At 40.3% G+C, this 17467-nt stretch overlaps 1 protein-coding gene across 1 annotated transcript in view; it reads right to left on the minus strand.

The window, feature by feature from the left end:
* The window catches only part of LOC126259200 (mediator of RNA polymerase II transcription subunit 23), a 177091-nt gene that overhangs the window by 65609 nt on the left and 94015 nt on the right, over window positions 1-17467 (minus strand). Inside the window, exons 9-10 of the mRNA XM_049955791.1 lie at window positions 16430-16842; window positions 5356-5530 (exon numbers count right to left, since the gene is read on the minus strand). Of these exons, the coding sequence (XP_049811748.1) occupies window positions 5356-5530; window positions 16430-16842 (588 nt within the window). The remainder of the gene's footprint in view (window positions 1-5355; window positions 5531-16429; window positions 16843-17467) is intronic.

Genomic DNA, 17467 nt, shown 5'->3' on the forward strand with positions numbered 1-17467 from the left:
TACAATCAAAATTTTAGAGAATAAATATGATCTTTTCATATTTTTAACAGGGTGTATACACGGTTAAAAAAAGATTTTTCCCAGATTTCCCGGTTAAGAATACACTTTTTCTCGGCTGAAAAGACACTTTTACCCAGGTGAACATTCGCTTTTCCCCAAGTGAAAATTCACTTTTTCTTGACAGTGAAAGCGTATTTTTTCTGTCTTAAGTGACAATATACTTTCGCTCGCAGTTGAAAAACTTATCAATCCTTTGAATAGTGAAGGTTAAATATGCTGTCATAGAACTTCCTGGCACTTTATGAAACAAAACCCAGCAAAAAAAAAAGAACTCATTTCGTAAAGATCTCTGATGTGCAACAATATTTACACTGCATATTTTCATACTACAAAGAGTAAACACAAATTCCACCAAATATAGCACAGTAGTTTACGAAGAACTGAAATCTAGACTGTGTCCGCTCAGCAATGGCACTGAGCAGTCAATAGGAACAAAGCAAGAACTGCTACATGATTGCTCAGGTTATGAACTTTTGTTCTCCCTCAAAGTATGACTTTCATACAAGTCAACTATACAAACAGTGGTTACCTTTACTCATTCCTCTACAACTCCAAATGATGTTGTTTACTGAATGAAGTAATTTCATAACTAACCATGTGATATTCTATATTACACCATTTTCTGAAAAGAGGGTTTTAAAAATAATGTAAACTGCTTCAAAAATGTGCTCCTGAAAATAGTTTAGCATGACAAAAATATTTGCCACTAATTTCCTTTTTCCCCTCACATCAATAACATATCTGTTGTGTAATTAATTTAAGAGTAAAGGTAACAGCTCACTATAAAGTAGATGTGTTGAACTGTCAACAATCACATAAAGACAGAGAACTTTGGTAGCTTTCAGATTAATTCTTTTTGAAGCTAGGTTATATGTACACACATATGTACAAACAAACACACTGTAGGGTTACACTGCTATCTGATAGTCAGCAATGCTCTCAGTCTTATTTGATGACTGAATGTTTCTACTATTTGGTTAACTGATACCTCTATTCCTTAATTATATATATCCCACCAGAACTTTCCACTGACATATTCATGTCTGTTGTGGCTATAACCTAGAAACCATAACTTCACAATAATTTGCAAACAAAGGAAGGAAGGAAGGAAGATTTGAGTTTAATGTCCCATGCCAAGCCTGAAATAAGTTCTGCAGAAATTTTTACGAAGTCTCAGACGGTGTTAAGGAAAGATAGATTACGCAGAATTGGTGGTGGTGGAGTGTTCGTGTCTGTCAGTAGTGGTTTATCTTGCAGTGAAGTCGAAGTAGATACTCCGTGCGAATTGGTATGGGTGGAGGTTATACTTAACAGCTGAACTAAGTTGATAATTTGGCTCCTTCTACCGACCCCCAGACTCCGATGATATAGTTGCTGAACAGTTCAGAGAAAATTTGAGTCTCGTAACAAATAAATACCCCACTCATACGGTTATAGTTGGTGGGGACTTCAACCTTCCCTCGATATGTTGGCAAAAATACTTGTTCAAAACCGGTGGTAGGCAGAAAACATCTTCCGAGATTGTCCTAAATGCTTTCTCCGAAAATTATTTCGAGCAGTTAATCCACGAACCCACACAAATTGTAAATGGTTGTGAAAACACACTTGACCTCTTAGCCACAAACAATACAGAGCTAATAGAGAACATCATGACTGATACAGGGATTGGTGATCACAAGGTCGTTGTAGCTAGGCTCAATACTGTTTCTTCCAAATCTATCAGAAACAAACACAAATTAATTTTATTTAAAAAAGTGGATAAAGTGTCACTAGAAGCCTTCCTAAGAGACAATCTCAATTCCTTCCGAACTGACTATGCGAATGTAGACGAGATGTGGCTCAAATTCAAAGATATAGTAGCAACAGCAATTGAGAGATTCATACCTCATAATTTGGTAAGAGATGGAACTGATCCCCCATGGTACATAAAACAGGTTCGAACGCTGTTGCAGAGGCAACGGAAAAAGCATGCGAAGTTCAGAAGAACGCGAAATCCCAAAGATTGGCTAAAATTTACAGATGCGTGAAATTTGGCGCGGACTTCAATGCGAGATGCCTTTAATAGGTTCCACAACGAAACATTGACTCGAAATTTGGTAGAAAACCCGAAGAAATTCTGGTCGTATGTAAAGTACACAAGCGGCAAGACACAGTCAATACCTTCGATGCGCAGTGCCGATGGTACTGTTACCGACGACTGTGCCGCTAAAGCGGAGTTATTGAATGCAGTTTTCCGAAATTCCTTCACCAGGGAAGACAAATGGAATATTCCAGAATTTGAAACATGAACAGCTGCTAGCATGAGTTTCTTAGAAGTAGATACCTTAGGGGTTGCGAAGCAACTCAAATCGCTTGATACGGGCAAGTCTTCAGGTCCAGATTGTATACCGATTAGGTTCCTTTCAGATTACACTGATACAATAGCTCCATACTTAGCAATCATATACAACTGCTCGCTCACCGATAGATCTGTACCTACAGATTGGAAAATTGCGCAGGTCGCACCAGTGTTTAAGAAGGGTAGTAGGAGTAATCCATCGAACTACAGACCTATATCATTGACGTCGGTTTGCAGTAGGGTTTTGGAGCATATACTGTATTCAAACATTATGAATCACCTTGAAGGGAACAATCTATTGATACGTAATCAGCATGGTTTCAGAAAACATCGTTCTTGTGCAACGCAGCTAGCTCTTTATTCGCACGAAATAATGGCCGCTACCGACAAGGGTTCTCAAGTTGATTCCGTATTTCTAGATTTCCGGAAAGCTTTTGACACCGTTCCTCACAAGTGACTTCTAATCAAGCTGCGGGCCTATGGGGTATCGTCTCAGTTGTGCAACTGGATTCGTGATTTACTGTCGGGAAGGTCGCAGTTCGTAGTAATAGACGGCAAATCATCGAGTAAAACTGAAGTGATATCAGGTGTTCCCCAGGGAAGCGTCCTGGGACTTCAGCTGTTCCTGATCTATATAAATGACCTGGGTGACAATCTGAGCAGTTCTCTTAGGTTGTTCGCAGATGATGCTGTAATTTACCGTCTATTAAGGTCATCCGAAGACCAGTATCAGTTGCAAAGCGATTTAGAAAAGATTGCTGTATGGTGTGGCAGGTGGCAGTTGACGCTAAATAACAAAAAGTGTGAGGTGATCCACATGAGTTCCAAGGCTGTCAATTCAACTAAGTACCTGGGTGTTAAAATTACGAACAACTTCAGTTGGAAAGACCACATAGATAATATTGTGGGGAAGGCGAGCCAAAGGTTGCGTTTCATTGGCAGGACACTTAGAAGATGCAACAAGTCCACTAAAGAGACAGCTTACACTACACTCGTTTGTCCTCTGTTAGAATATTGCTGCACGGTGTGGGATCCTTACCAGGTGGGATTGACGGAGGACATCGAAAGGGTGCAAAGAAGGGCAGCTCGTTTTGTATTATCACGTAGTAGGGGAGAGAGTGTGGCAGATATGATACGCGAGTTGGGATGGAAGTCATTAAAGCAAAGACGTTTTTCGTCGCGGTGAGATCTATTTACTAAATTTCAGTCACCAACTTTCTCTTCTGAATGCAAAAATATTTTGTTGAGCCCAACCTAAATAGGTAGGAACGATCATAAAATAAGAGAAATCAGAGCTCGAACAGAAAGGTTTAGGTGTTCGTTTTTCCCGCGCGCTGTTCGGGAGTGGAATGGTAAGGAGATAGTATGATTGTGGTTCGAGGAACCCTCTGCCAAGCTTAATTCACTTAAATGTGAATTGCAGAGTAATCATGTAGATGTAGATTAATGAGAGAGCACATGGTCAGACTGGTGCAGGAAACTCTTCAATGGAACTATCCAATTTGTAAAAGAAATAATCAGTATAATTGCCCACTGCCTACATAAAGGAAATCTCAACGTACAAAAATGCTTGTGCGTATGTTTCACATCTACTCTCAAACCACTGGATCGATTTCAACAGAACTTTGTACACACACCACTTTCTGCCTGTAGGGGTACGAGCCAATTACCAATTTGGGGGGGGGGGGGGGGGGGGGACTGAAAACAAGGTGACATAGAAGGTGGACACAGAGAGGGGAAGGAGGAGATGGACAGAGACAGGAAGGAGATGGAGAGGTGAGGGTAGGAGGCGATGGAGGGAGAGGGTGTAGGAGGAGACGGACAGAGGTATGGAGGAGGAGATGGCAGGTAAAAGGTTTGCTTTTGTTCTATGGTATTAATTTCATTGTGTTAATCAGTTTTTGGCTTAAAATGCCATCTTCAGAGCTTTATTAACTGTCATTCTGAAGAAACAATTATAACAGTCAACTTCAAACAAAGTGTATTTTTGTGTAGCATCATAAGCATTGTTCTTTTTGTCATAGTCACACATATGTGAATATTTTATGTACTTCATTCACTCGCACATAGTAAACATCATTATTTTTTTTTTTCTTTCTCCAACTCCTCAATGTGTGATGATGTAACCAACTTACATATAACTCATAACAAAATTTTATCCCAAATATTTTACTCATCTTCAGCAACAATAAGTATAATTGTTGAAAAATTTAGCAACCAATCGCACAAAAGAAAATTTATTTCTTTATCGGTTTCAAGCAGCATAGTAATGTTCCAAATCACAGATCCTTGTTGCACAACATGCTTCATACCATGCTTTCATGAAAATGAGGTGTGAGGCACATTGTGTGACTAGGGGCTGTGGCTGTGGACTAGAGTACTAAGCTGCACAGATCTGCTTATTTTTGAAGCTCACTAATAATGCGATAATTTTGATTTTCTGAAGAAGAGCACTAGGTGCCTGAAACCGATAAAGAAATAAATTTTCTTTCATGCAACTGGTTGCTGAGTTTTCGAAAATCCTTTTATAAAATGCTTAATATTATAACTAACATTGTGATAATATTAGTCCTATGACTTTGCATTTAAACAGACAACATTGGAGTTCAAGGCTTCAATTAAGCAAATGAAAGCAAGAAATTAAACTTTTTTGGTTAATGTGGCTCTCTGCTATAGAGGTTTATGCTTGAGCATCGGGTAAGCAGATTCTCTGCTTAAATCTCAAATTTTGAACATTCTTATTTAAAATGTTGATTCTAAACTTAAACATTAAATTAACTATGGGGAAGACATCACAAATAAATGACATGACAATGGAGTATTTGCAGTTGCAGAAACACGTAGGTGAAAGAGAATCACAACAAATACATAGCAGGCCATTGGCAATGAAATTCGAGTCTAGATTTTGAGTGATTATATTGCAGAGAAAAAAAATCAGGATTTCAGTACTTTCATACCAGAGATGAAGCTGAGTTTGATTCGTCTGAGGTACAGCAGCGAGGCTATGCAGATGAGACAGCAGCTGAACACGGTAATGAGGCTGGATGTGATGCATACGATAACTGAACATCTCCAATAGAGTATACAAAATTCCCCAAGCATGTGATTTAAAAACAGTGGGCAGCAACTGACCTGAAAAACAGAATTATGCATGAAATATGAAACAATTATACAAATGAGACAAAAATTTGATTACAGGAAAATGGACACTTCTGGATTTTATTTGGTAAGAAAACATAATGTATCAATGGTGTTAAGTGCACTCAAATTATATATGAAGAAAAATAAAGATCAATCTTTACTAATAACCAAAACAACATTCTGATGTAAAATACACTCCTGGAAATGGAAAAAAGAACACATTGACACAGGTGTGTCAGACCCACCATACTTGCTCCGGACACTGCGAGAGGGCTGTACAAGCAATGATCACACGCACGGCACAGCGGACACACCAGGAACCGCGGTGTTGGCCGTCGAATGGCGCTAGCTGCGCAGCATTTGTGCACCGCCGCCGACAGTGTCAGCCAGTTTGCCGTGGCATACGGAGCTCCATCGCAGCCTTTAACACTGGTATCATGCCGCGAAAGCGTGGACGTGAACCGTATGTGCAGTTGACGGACTTTGAGCGAGGGCGTATAGTGGGCATGCGGGAGGCCGGGTGGACGTACTGCCGAATTGCTCAACACGTGGGGCGTGAGGTCTCCACAGTACATCGATGTTGTCGCCAGTGGTCGGCGGAAGGTGCACGTGCCCGTCGACCTGGGACCGGACCGCAGCGACGCACGGATGCACGCCAAGACCGTAGGATCCTACGCAGTGCCGTAGGGGACCGCACCGCCACTTCCCAGCAAATTAGGGACACTGTTGCTCCTGGGATATCGGCGAGGACCATTCGCAACCGTCTCCATGAAGCTGGGCTACGGTCCCGCACACCGTTAGGCCGTCTTCCGCTCACGCCCCAACATCGTGCAGCCCGCCTCCAGTGGTGTCGCGACAGGCGTGAATGAGTCCCAAACATGCTCAATGGGGGACAGATCCGGAGATCTTGCTGGCCAGGGTAGTTGACTTACACCTTCTAGAGCACGTTGGGTGGCACGGGATACATGCGGACGTGCATTGTCCTGTTGGAACAGCAAGTTCCCTTGCCGGTCTAGGAATGGTAGAACGATGGGTTCGATGACGGTTTGGATGTACCGTGCACTATTCAGTGTCCCCTCGACGATCACCAGTGGTGTACGGCCAGTGTAGGAGATCGCTCCCCACACCATGATGCCGGGTGTTGGCCCTGTGTGTCTCGGTCGTATGCAGTCCTGATTGTGGCGCTCACCTGCACGGCGCCAAACACGCATACGACCATCATTGGCACCAAGGCAGAAGCGACTCTCATCGGTGAAGACGACACGTCTCCATTCGTCCCTCCATTCACGCCTGTCGTGGAGGGACGAATGGAGACGTGTTGTCTTCACCGATGAGAGTCGCTTCTGCCTTGGTGCCAATGATGGTCGTATGCGTGTTTGGCGCCGTGCAGGTGAGCGCCACAATCAGGACTGCATACGACCGAGGCACACAGGGCCAACACCCGGCATCATGGTGTGGGGAGCGATCTCCTACACTGGCCGTACACCACTGGTGATCGTCGAGGGGACACTGAATAGTGCACGGTACATCCAAACCGTCATCGAACCCATCGTTCTACCATTCCTAGACCGGCAAGGGAACTTGCTGTTCCAACAGGACAATGCACGTCCGCATGTATCCCGTGCCACCCAACGTGCTCTAGAAGGTATAAGTCAACTACCCTGGCCAGCAAGATCTCCGGATCTGTCCCCCATTGAGCATGTTTGGGACTGGATGAAGCGTCGTCTCACGCGGTCTGCACGTCCAGCACGAACGCTGGTCCAACTGAGGCGCCAGGTGGAAATGGCATGGCAAGCCGTTCCACAGGACTACATCCAGCATCTCTACGATCGTCTCCATGGGAGAATAGCAGCCTGCATTGCAGCGAAAGGTGGATATACACTGTACTAGTGCCGACATTGTGCATGCTCTGTTGCCTGTGTCTATGTGCCTGTGGTTCTGTCAGTGTGATCATGTGATGTATCTGACCCCAGGAATGTGTCAATAAAGTTTCCCCTTCCTGGGACAATGAATTCACGGTGTTCTTATTTCAATTTCCAGGAGTGTAAGTAGATACAACAACTATTAGTACACAATTTTTGTGAAAGCTAAACATTAAACAAAAGGCTAAGCTGGAATACAAAAATATCATATAGCCGTATGACAATTTTTGTAAAATTAATAATGTAATGAATGGCTGATGCAAATGTAAAGGTAAGGGGCAAGCTATGTGGTAAAAGTAATCATTCCGGGGATGGGCAAGTAATTTATGATTACCATAAAACAAGACCATGTTGCTGAAATAAATGACAGTTGACAGGATAATTGTCAGATGTCTATTTATTCATTCCTTAGTTCATGTCACTAGAGAAAGCATTATTCATTACTTGTGTAAGTATCAAACTAAAACTTGGGATACTTTTCTGTCACACAGCAATGTCACTTTGATTCTGTGTTAAATCACAGTCTCCCAGTAGTTATGTGGGTGACCCAGTTCACAGACTGAAGGACCCTCCAACAGACAACTGTCACCATGGTGTTCATCCAGGATACTTTTCGAGTCAATGGCTGCCCCTCCCTCCCCCCTTTTTTTCTTTAAATGAGCCAATAATGAATGGATAATTTATTCATATTAAGATTATGGACACATACTCAAAGAGGCCCCCCATGAACCTTGGACCTTGCCATTGGTGGGGAGGCTTGTGTGCCTCAGCAATACAGATAGCCGTACCGTAGGTGCAACCACAACGGAAGGGTATCTGTTGAGAGTTCAGACAAACGTGTGGTTGCTGAAGAGGGGCAGCAGCCTTTTCAGTAGTTGAGGGGCAACAGTCTGGATGTTTGACTGATCTGGCCTTGTAACACTAACCAAAACGGCCTTGCTGTGCAGGTACTGTGAACGGCTGAAAGCAAGGGGAAACTACAGCCGTAATTTTTCCTGAGGGCATGCAGCTTTACTGTATGGTTAAAAGATGATGGCGTCCTCTTGGGTAAAATATTCCGGAGGTAAAATAGTCCCCCATTAGGATCTCCGGGCAAGGACTACTCAGGAGGACGTTGTTATCACGAGAAAGAAAACTGGCGTTCTACGGATCGGAGCGTGGAATGTCAGATCCCTTAATCACGCAGGTGGGTTAGAAAATTTAAAAAGGGAAATGGATAGGTTGAAGTTAGATACAGTGGGACTTAGTGAAGTTCGATGGCAGAAGGAACAAGACTTCTGGTCAGGTGACTAAAGGGTTATAAACACAAAATCAAATAGAGGTAATGCAGGAGTAGGTTTAATAATGAATAGGAAAATAGGAATGCGGGTAAGCTACTACAAACAGCATAGTGAACGCATTATTGTGGTCAAGATGGATGTGAAGCCCACGCCTACCACAGTAGTACATATTTATATGCCAACTAGCTCCGCAGATGACGAAGAGATTCGTGAAATGTATGATGAGATAAAGAAATTATTCAGATAGTGAAGGGAGACGAAAATTTAATTGTCATGGGTGAGTGGAACTCGATAGTAGGAAAAGGAAGAGAAGGAAATGTAGTAGGTGAATACGGATTGGGAATAAGGAATGAAAGAGGAAGCCGCCTGGTAGAGTTTTGCACAGAGCATAACTTAATCATAGCTACACTTGGTTCAAGAATCATAAAAGAAGGTTGTATACATGGAAGAAGCCTGGAGATACTGACAGGTTTCAGACAGATAATATTATAGTAAGACAGAGATTCAGGGACCAGGTTTTAAATTGTAACACATTTCCAGGGGCAGATGTGGACTCTGACCACAATCTATTGGTCATGAACTGTAGATTAAAACTGAAGAAACTGCAAAAAGGTGGGAATTTGGGGAGATGGGACCTGGATAAACTGAAAGAACCAGAGGTTGTAGAGACCTTCAGGGAGAGCATTAGGGAACGATTGACAAGAATGGGGGAAAGAAATACAGTAGAAGAAGAATGGGTAGCTTTGAGAGATGAAATAGTGAAGGTAGCAGAGAATCAAGTAGGTAAAAAGACAAGGGCTAGTAGAAATCCTTGGGTAACAGAAGAGATATTGAATTTAATTGACGAAAGGAGAAGCTAAGCAGGGATGGCTAGAGGACAAATGTAAGGATGTAGAGGCACATATCACTAGGGGTAAGATAGATACTGCCTACAGGAAAATTGAAGAGACCTTTGGAGAAAAGAGAACAACTTGCATGAATATCTAAAGCTCAGATGGAAACCAAGTTCAAAGCAAAGAAGGGAAACCAGAAAGGTGGAAGGAGTATATAGAGGGTCTATACAAGGGCGATGTTCTTGAGAACAGTGTTATAGAAACTGAAGAGAAAGTAGGTGAAGATGAAAAAGGAGATACGATACTGCGTGAAGAGTTTGACAGAGCATTGAAAGACCTAAGTCGAAACAAGGCCCCAGGAGTAGACAACATTCCATTAGAACTACTGACAGCCTTGGGAGGGCCAGGCCTAATAAAACTCTACCATCTAGTGAGCAAGATGTATGAGACAGGCGAAATACCCTCAGATTTCAAGAAGAATATAATAATTCCAATCCCAAAGAAAGCACGTGTTAGATGTGAAAATTACCGACTATCAGTTTAATAAGCTACGGCTGCAAAATACTAACACGAATTCTTTACAGACGAACTGAAAAAATGGTAGAAACAGACCTCGGGGAAGATCAGTTTGGATTCCATAGAAATGTTGGAAGACATAAGGCAATGCTGACCCTACGACTTATCTTAGAAAATAGATTATGGAAAGGCAAACCTACGTGTCTAGTATTTGTAGACTTAGAGAAAGCTTTTGACAATGTTGACTGGAATACTCTCTTTCAAATTCTGAAGGTGGCAGGGGTAAAATACAGGGAGCAAAAGGCTATTTACAATTTGTTCAGAATCCAGATGGCTGTTATAAGAGTTGAAGGGCTTTCATGCTAGCAGTGGTTGGGAAGGGAGTGAGACAGGCTTGTAGCCTATCCCCGATGTTATTCAATCTGTATATTGAGCAAGCAGTAAAGGAAACAAAAGAAAAATTCGGAGTAGGAATTAAAATCCATGGAGAAGAAATAAAAACTTTGAGGCTCGCCGATGACATTGTAATTTTGTCAGAGATAGCAAAGGACCTGGAAGAGCAGCTGAACGGAATGGACAGTGTCTTGGAAGGAGGATATAAAATGAACATCAACAGAAGCAAAACGAGGATAATGGAATGTAGTCGAATTAAATCAGGTGATGCTGCGGGAATTCGATTAGGAAATGAGAGGCTTAAAGTAGTAAATGAGTTTTGCTATTTGGGGAGCAAAATAACTGATGATGGTCAAAGTAGAGAGGGTATAAAATGTAGACTGGCAATGGCAAGAAAAGCATTTCTGAAGAAGAGAAATTTGTTAACATCGAGTATAGATTTAAGTGTCAGGAAGTCGTTACTGAAAGTATTTGTATGGGGTGTAGCTATGTATGGAAGTGAAACGTGGACGATAAATAGTTTAGACAAGAAGAGAATAGAAGCTTTCAAAATGTGGTGCTGCAGAAGAATGCTGAAGATTATATGGGTAGATCACATAACTAATGAGGAGGTATTGAAAAGAATTGGAGAGAAGAGAAATTTGTGGCACAACTTGACTAGGAGAAGGGATCGGTTGGTGGGGCATATTCTGAGGCATCAAGGGATCACCAGTTTAGTATTGGAGAGCAGAATGGAGGGTAAAAATCATAGAGGGAGACCAAGAGATGAATACACTAAACAGATTCAAAAGGATGTAGGTTGTAGTAGGTACTGGGAAATGAAGAAGCTTGCACAGGATAGAGTTAACATGGAGAGCTGCATCAAACCAGTCTCAGGACTGAAGACCACAACAACAACAACTCAAAGAGGATGTGGGTAAAAAGCTTTGTGCAGCCATCCTGATTCATTTTTCTTGGTTTCACTAAATGTCTGTATTTATTTATGCCAACAGGATGACTTCATGCAAATTAAAGGATGATGCCTCTGATGAGACTTCTGCTATCCTTAAGTAAACCAAACTAGCATCTCAACTCTAATGAGTCAATGACAATCAGATGTTGAGCTTTGTGTGTAATTACTTCTTTTTTTGGGTATTTTAAGCTACCTAGAGTTTTGTTGTTGCAACTGAGCAACACTGTCAAATGTTAGTGAGTTACTGATGACTATTAATAGGTTGGAGTTATTGCCACAGAAGCAGCACCGTGGTCCACTTTTAAGTGCTGAACCTTGTTATATTTATGTTTGACTCACACAATACAACAGAATGTAACAATACCAGAGAAGGAAAGTTGCTACTCACCGTATAGCGGAGCTGCTGAGTCGCGATAGGCACAACAAAAAGATTCACACAATTGTAGCATCCGGCCATAAAGGCCTTTGTCAGCAGTACACACACACACACACACACACACACACACACACACACGCAACTTGCACACACATCTGCAGTCTCAGAAAACTGAAACCACACTGGCTCAGCATCTCCGCTATATGGTGAGTAGCAACTTTCCTTCTCCGGTATTGTTACATTCCATCCTGGGTTTTCCATTGTTTGACAATACAACAGAAGTTTGATGCAAAGATACCATCCATATATGATTTAATTTTAAGATTTCCTCTATACTGAAAAAGTTTCCAACTACATGAAGACGTGTGGTAATTACCGATTTTAGTGAGAACCTGTGTGTTAATAAAAGTTCTGCCACAGCCAAACTTCTGTACCTCCCACACTAAATTATCTTTTCATTTCAAAATGTATTCCTCTAAGGTACTTCAAATGTGAAACACTCCTAGGGTGTCTATGCAGACAAGAAACAAAACACCCTCATTTTTCCGAGATAAAAATATACTTTTCCTGGGTGAAAATACACTATACCATGGGTATATTTTTTTCGTGTTATCAATCCTTTGAACGGTAAAGGTTTTATCCACCAGTGGAGAATTTCCCGGCACTTTAGGAAACACGTTTCGGCACTATCTTCCATGCACAGCAATGTGTCCACTTCATATTTTCATAAAATGGAAGTGTAAATAGGAATTTCACCAAATATAACACAATAGCTTCCGAAGCACTGAAATTGAGATCGTGGTGCACCTTTGTCAGTCCATCATAGTTCATGTCACATGATATTACCAGCAAAAGACAGCAGATATTCAGAGCATAAGACATACAATGTAGTCAGCCAATAGCACATCACTGTTCAGTTCTGCATATACACAAATAGGAAAAGATAATTGTTTAAATTAATATCCACACAGTATAGCTAAAAGAAAAGATAAGCTCTCACATAAATATTGGTAGTCAAAATGTTTTTGCTGTGGGTCCCCCTGTAATGTAGCTAGTTAGTATGAGATAACATTCATTGCAGTAAAGCATGCAGCCGTGTAGCTCGGTGGCTGCAGGATTGTGTCTTCGCTATGACTCACAGCGCAGCTGATGCTACAAGGCGTGAGAATGGTCTCAAGTAACATCTAGTAGGAATGTAAATTCATACACCCTACAAATCTAAATAAACCATAGTAATTATAAACCAATTTTGTTCAAACTAGGTAGACCATCTTTTGTTATTAAGAAATATTGGTAGTCAATATGTTTTTGCTGTGGGTCCCCCTGTAACGTAGCTAGTTATTATGAGATAACATTCATTGCAGTAAAGCATGCAGCTGTGTAGCTCGGTGGCTGCAGGATTGTGTCTTCGCTATGACTCACAGCGCAGCTGACGCTAAAAGCCGTGAGAACGGTCTCAAGTAACATCTAGTAGGAATGTAAATTCATACACCCTACAAATCTAAATAAACCATAGTAATTATAAACCAATTTTATTCGAACTATGTATACCATCTTTTGTTATTAAGAAAAGAATCATGTCAAAATTTCAAATTTTTATCTCGTATAGTTCCGGAGATTAAGAAAATTACTTAAATGTTCAAAAACTGACAATTATGTCTCAAAACTCAGTTAGGAACAATAGAAGTTTGTCTTTTATTATCATCTAAAGTCATAAACAGAGTTCTCAGTGTATTGACTCACTTAATTGGAATTGTGTTTTCAAAACTTTAATTACTCTGCATTTCGTAGTGTAAAAGAATCATTCAAAATTATTATCTGCTTATTATTTTGTTATGTGTATACATGGGAATGAATGAGAGAGCGACCGGGTGACATACGTAAAAACTTAATAGCATTCTGTGTAAAAACTTATGAAATTGAATTGTGGGAAAATTGTGGTGCAACCACGAAGCTGATGATGTATGTCGATGTGTGCTTGCTTTTGTAAGAGAGCAGCCAGAATAGAAGTCAGAATTGGAAAAAGTTTCACACTTAATTTACAGATTATTTTGCATTTTGGTCTATTTTATTAAACATTATATTAGAAATTGGTTGTGTAATAATGTCAATGATTTTCTGAGTAGTGATTGGCTCAGGCAAGTTTTGCCATGAGAATGATCTAGAAGGATCATTCTGATTGGTCATTCAGACCATTAGCCAATCAGAATTAAGCTGTTCCCATGCGCAAGAAGTTAGATAGACTGAGAGTGGGGGAGGCCTCTAGAGAGTCGCTAGCCAACCTTTGTATGTGTAACATCATGCTAAATGTCGCTGAAAAAATAACTTGTAAAATGAAGAACTATTAAGTTCATTGCGGATAGGAAGTGTCATGACTTAGGCAGTTTAAGTTACGAACATTGTGAGGACAATTTGATTAATTAATTGATGTGTTATGAGTGTGTGATATTTCGGTCTTCATGAAATTCCGTGTGGCATATTCCGTATACTTTATGGAATACATGGGCGAGTACTTCTAACTTTGAAGACCACTGATACGACCGAAGTTTCAACTTGCTATAGTAGTGGGTCAGTAACTGTCAGACCGAACATTAATTGGGTCAGACTGGTAGATATTCTGGCTGTTTTTTTTTTTTTTTTTGAACGTTTTGTACAGACTGTGAAATGAGAATAGTAGAGCAGTTAAAATAGTAAATTTGGACTTCTAGCAAATTTAGATACTTCCTTAAGAATAAAAACCAGTTCACTAAAATTTCCAAAGGCTTACTGCAGGTAAACTGCATTTACCCACCACCCGAAATTTGTTAAAATGAACTTACAGGAATTGATTTGCAACTTGAGTTACGTGGCCTCTGTGTGGTAGGTATTAGGTCGTAGTTTCATCAACGCTGCTTTACACGGCCTAGTGAGTATCTACTACTGCAGAGTGAAGGGACATCGTAAGGAAGCCATAATGAGGTAGGTGGACATTTCTTGGCCAACCCGCCTGAATAAATGTTATAGCAACCACTTCGACTTTTACACAGAAAAGTCAATTACGTACGAACTTGCTCATGAACCCATCACACACTTTTTTAAAAGGATAATTGTACTTCTTGCATTATTATTGAATAATTTTTAATCTGTGGAAGAACTAAAATGAATAAGAAAAATGAACCTGGACTGAATAATATGTAATCTACTGAAGAACTAAAATAAATATGAAAAATGAACCTTGGAGCTTGGTCTTTTTTAGTGTGTTACCCTTTAAGACATATCAAACACAAATGTGTCAGTAAAATTTTAAATAGGGGCATAAATGGCTGGTCTTCTGAGTCCAAAGTTTTTCTAAGTGATTGGCCCTGAAAGAGTTTTGAATGAGATTCAAACATTCCATGATTCAAGAAATTTTCACTGCTGGCTGATGCTTGTGTGTACTTTGTTTTGCTGTTGTAAATAGGGCATTTTCTTTGCACTAAGGTTTTATTTTGGTGTTATTCTCTCATTGATGTTTTACTGATGCAGTATTATTCGTCAGAAGGAGGCTACAGTAAAATTCTTTGTTAGAGTATCAGTTGTTACCAGTCAAAATTACAATTTAACTGAAAACTAAAACACTGAAAAACTCTCAGAATTCTAACAAAAATTCCCAGGTTTTTCCTGGATAAAGTCTTTCCCAGGTTTTTCTCAGATTTCCTATTTGTCCTGGGGCATATAACCCTGACTCAATTTGTAACAAAGGGATCTTGATAGTGTTTATCTGATTTTAAACATTCAATATTTTTTTTCTTCTTCATTATTTTGTAAACTAGGAAGAACAGCATTCTCTGATGGAGCTACATTTGTTTTTGCTCAAATGGTCTTTATGATTTTTGCACAAGAGTACCTGCTAACTCTGGAAACATGGCTGAGGTTTTCCACCTCATGTGTGCATTGACCAAGTTCATACACATGTTTCACATAGTATGGGTGTGCCTATCACACCCCTTTTCTCAGCAGAATGGTAATTTGAGAGTATGTGCACATTTGTAAGAGAGTATTAGCTCCCTGTAAAGGATGTGACCATCCAATCTCCATTTGCTGAAAGCTGCCTAGCTTGTACGTTTCCTAAGTTTGGACAATTTAGGTTGCCCCGCGGGCTCCTATCCAACCTTCTCCACTTCTTTTTTTACTATTTCATTTCTATCTTTCAGAATAATGAATACCTGATTCAAAATTCTGTTCAATTTTGTGAACATTAGTTTCAGTTAAAAGTATTAATAAATATGACTGATAACAATGGAAATAAGTATACATCAAGAAAATGCTAATCAAATACTGACTACACTAATAATAAGAGAACTTCTATACAAAACACAAAACCAACTAATGGCTCCCTTCCTCAGACAAATAGCAAACAGAAAAGCATGGAATTTGGTAAGTATAATATACAGTAAGATATGATTCTTGGCACTACAAGTGACATGATTTCCAGTCTCTCATATTAATTTTAACTGTTATTTTTAGTACAGTGTTTATTTATAGTTTCAATGTTACACTCATTAATTGGCACTGTTGTCATAAAAACATATAAGGCGTGCACTACCTGGGGAGTCTTTTAGAAAATGATATTTATAAATGACTTTTATTACATACTTACTAATAAATCCTTTGATGCCAAGTGATTCTATTTCTGTGTATACCAGCAGCCGACTATAGGTCTCAACAAGTGCAGGAGCAAGTGCCAGATTTGACTTTGCTTGGGCCAGCTTGATTACATGAGTGACAATACTGTGGATGAGGCTCATCTTGGAGTGCACAGTAAGGGAGTCAAGAATCGACATGGACAATGGAGTTGTGGGTCCACTTGCTAGAGCTGCATTGTTGGACATTGGAAGCAAAGGAGCCTGTTGTGGCCCCTTCTGAGTGCCCAGGATCGTCTCTACTAGGGCTGCCATTGGCCGTGAAAAATATTCCTGGTTTGTGGAGTATGCATTGCAGAGTAGAGCAATGCGGTAATCGGAGCCCATGCACAAGCCTGAATTGCTTGGCATTACCAAGTGTTGCAGGAACCTGTATCACAAAACAATAATAGTGAAATGTGAGTATGTCATTGTAACAGAAACTACTTTTTTATGAATGTTCCCCTTGAAAAAAAAAAAAAGGTTCTCCCAATATCAATATGCAAATTACTATTTTACTTACAGAACAAAATCTACTATGGTACACTTCTACCACCATCCACAAAAATTACAGGACATTTACTCTAAAAAACAAAAGTTGATATGAGGCAATCAGTATCTGCAAATAACCTTGAAGGCCTGAATCTCCACCTTCTGTATGGCAAGACAAATCACCTTGTACTCCCTAATGTGGTCAGTTACTGTGCTTATTGCATTTCCACCGAAAGATCTCTGCCCTAGTCAACTAACACCTTCAACTCACATATACAACCTACCTTTCTACATTACAAAGTACGCCGACTTCATTCACGGCCTCACTGCATTTCCTATCCCATTACTACCAGGCTTCTTGCTATTCACTGGTAACGAACTTTCTCATATACTAACTTCTTCCACACCTAGGGCCTTGTCAGTGTCATTCACTGCCTTTCCCAGCATACTTTGAGCTACTAAACCATTTGTTATTTATGGTACATATGATGAACCACATTCAGAACTACTATTTTTTTGAGTTG

The sequence above is a fragment of the Schistocerca nitens genome, chromosome 5, assembly GCF_023898315.1.
Source record: "Schistocerca nitens isolate TAMUIC-IGC-003100 chromosome 5, iqSchNite1.1, whole genome shotgun sequence".
NCBI classification, from domain to species: Eukaryota; Metazoa; Arthropoda; class Insecta; order Orthoptera; family Acrididae; genus Schistocerca; species Schistocerca nitens.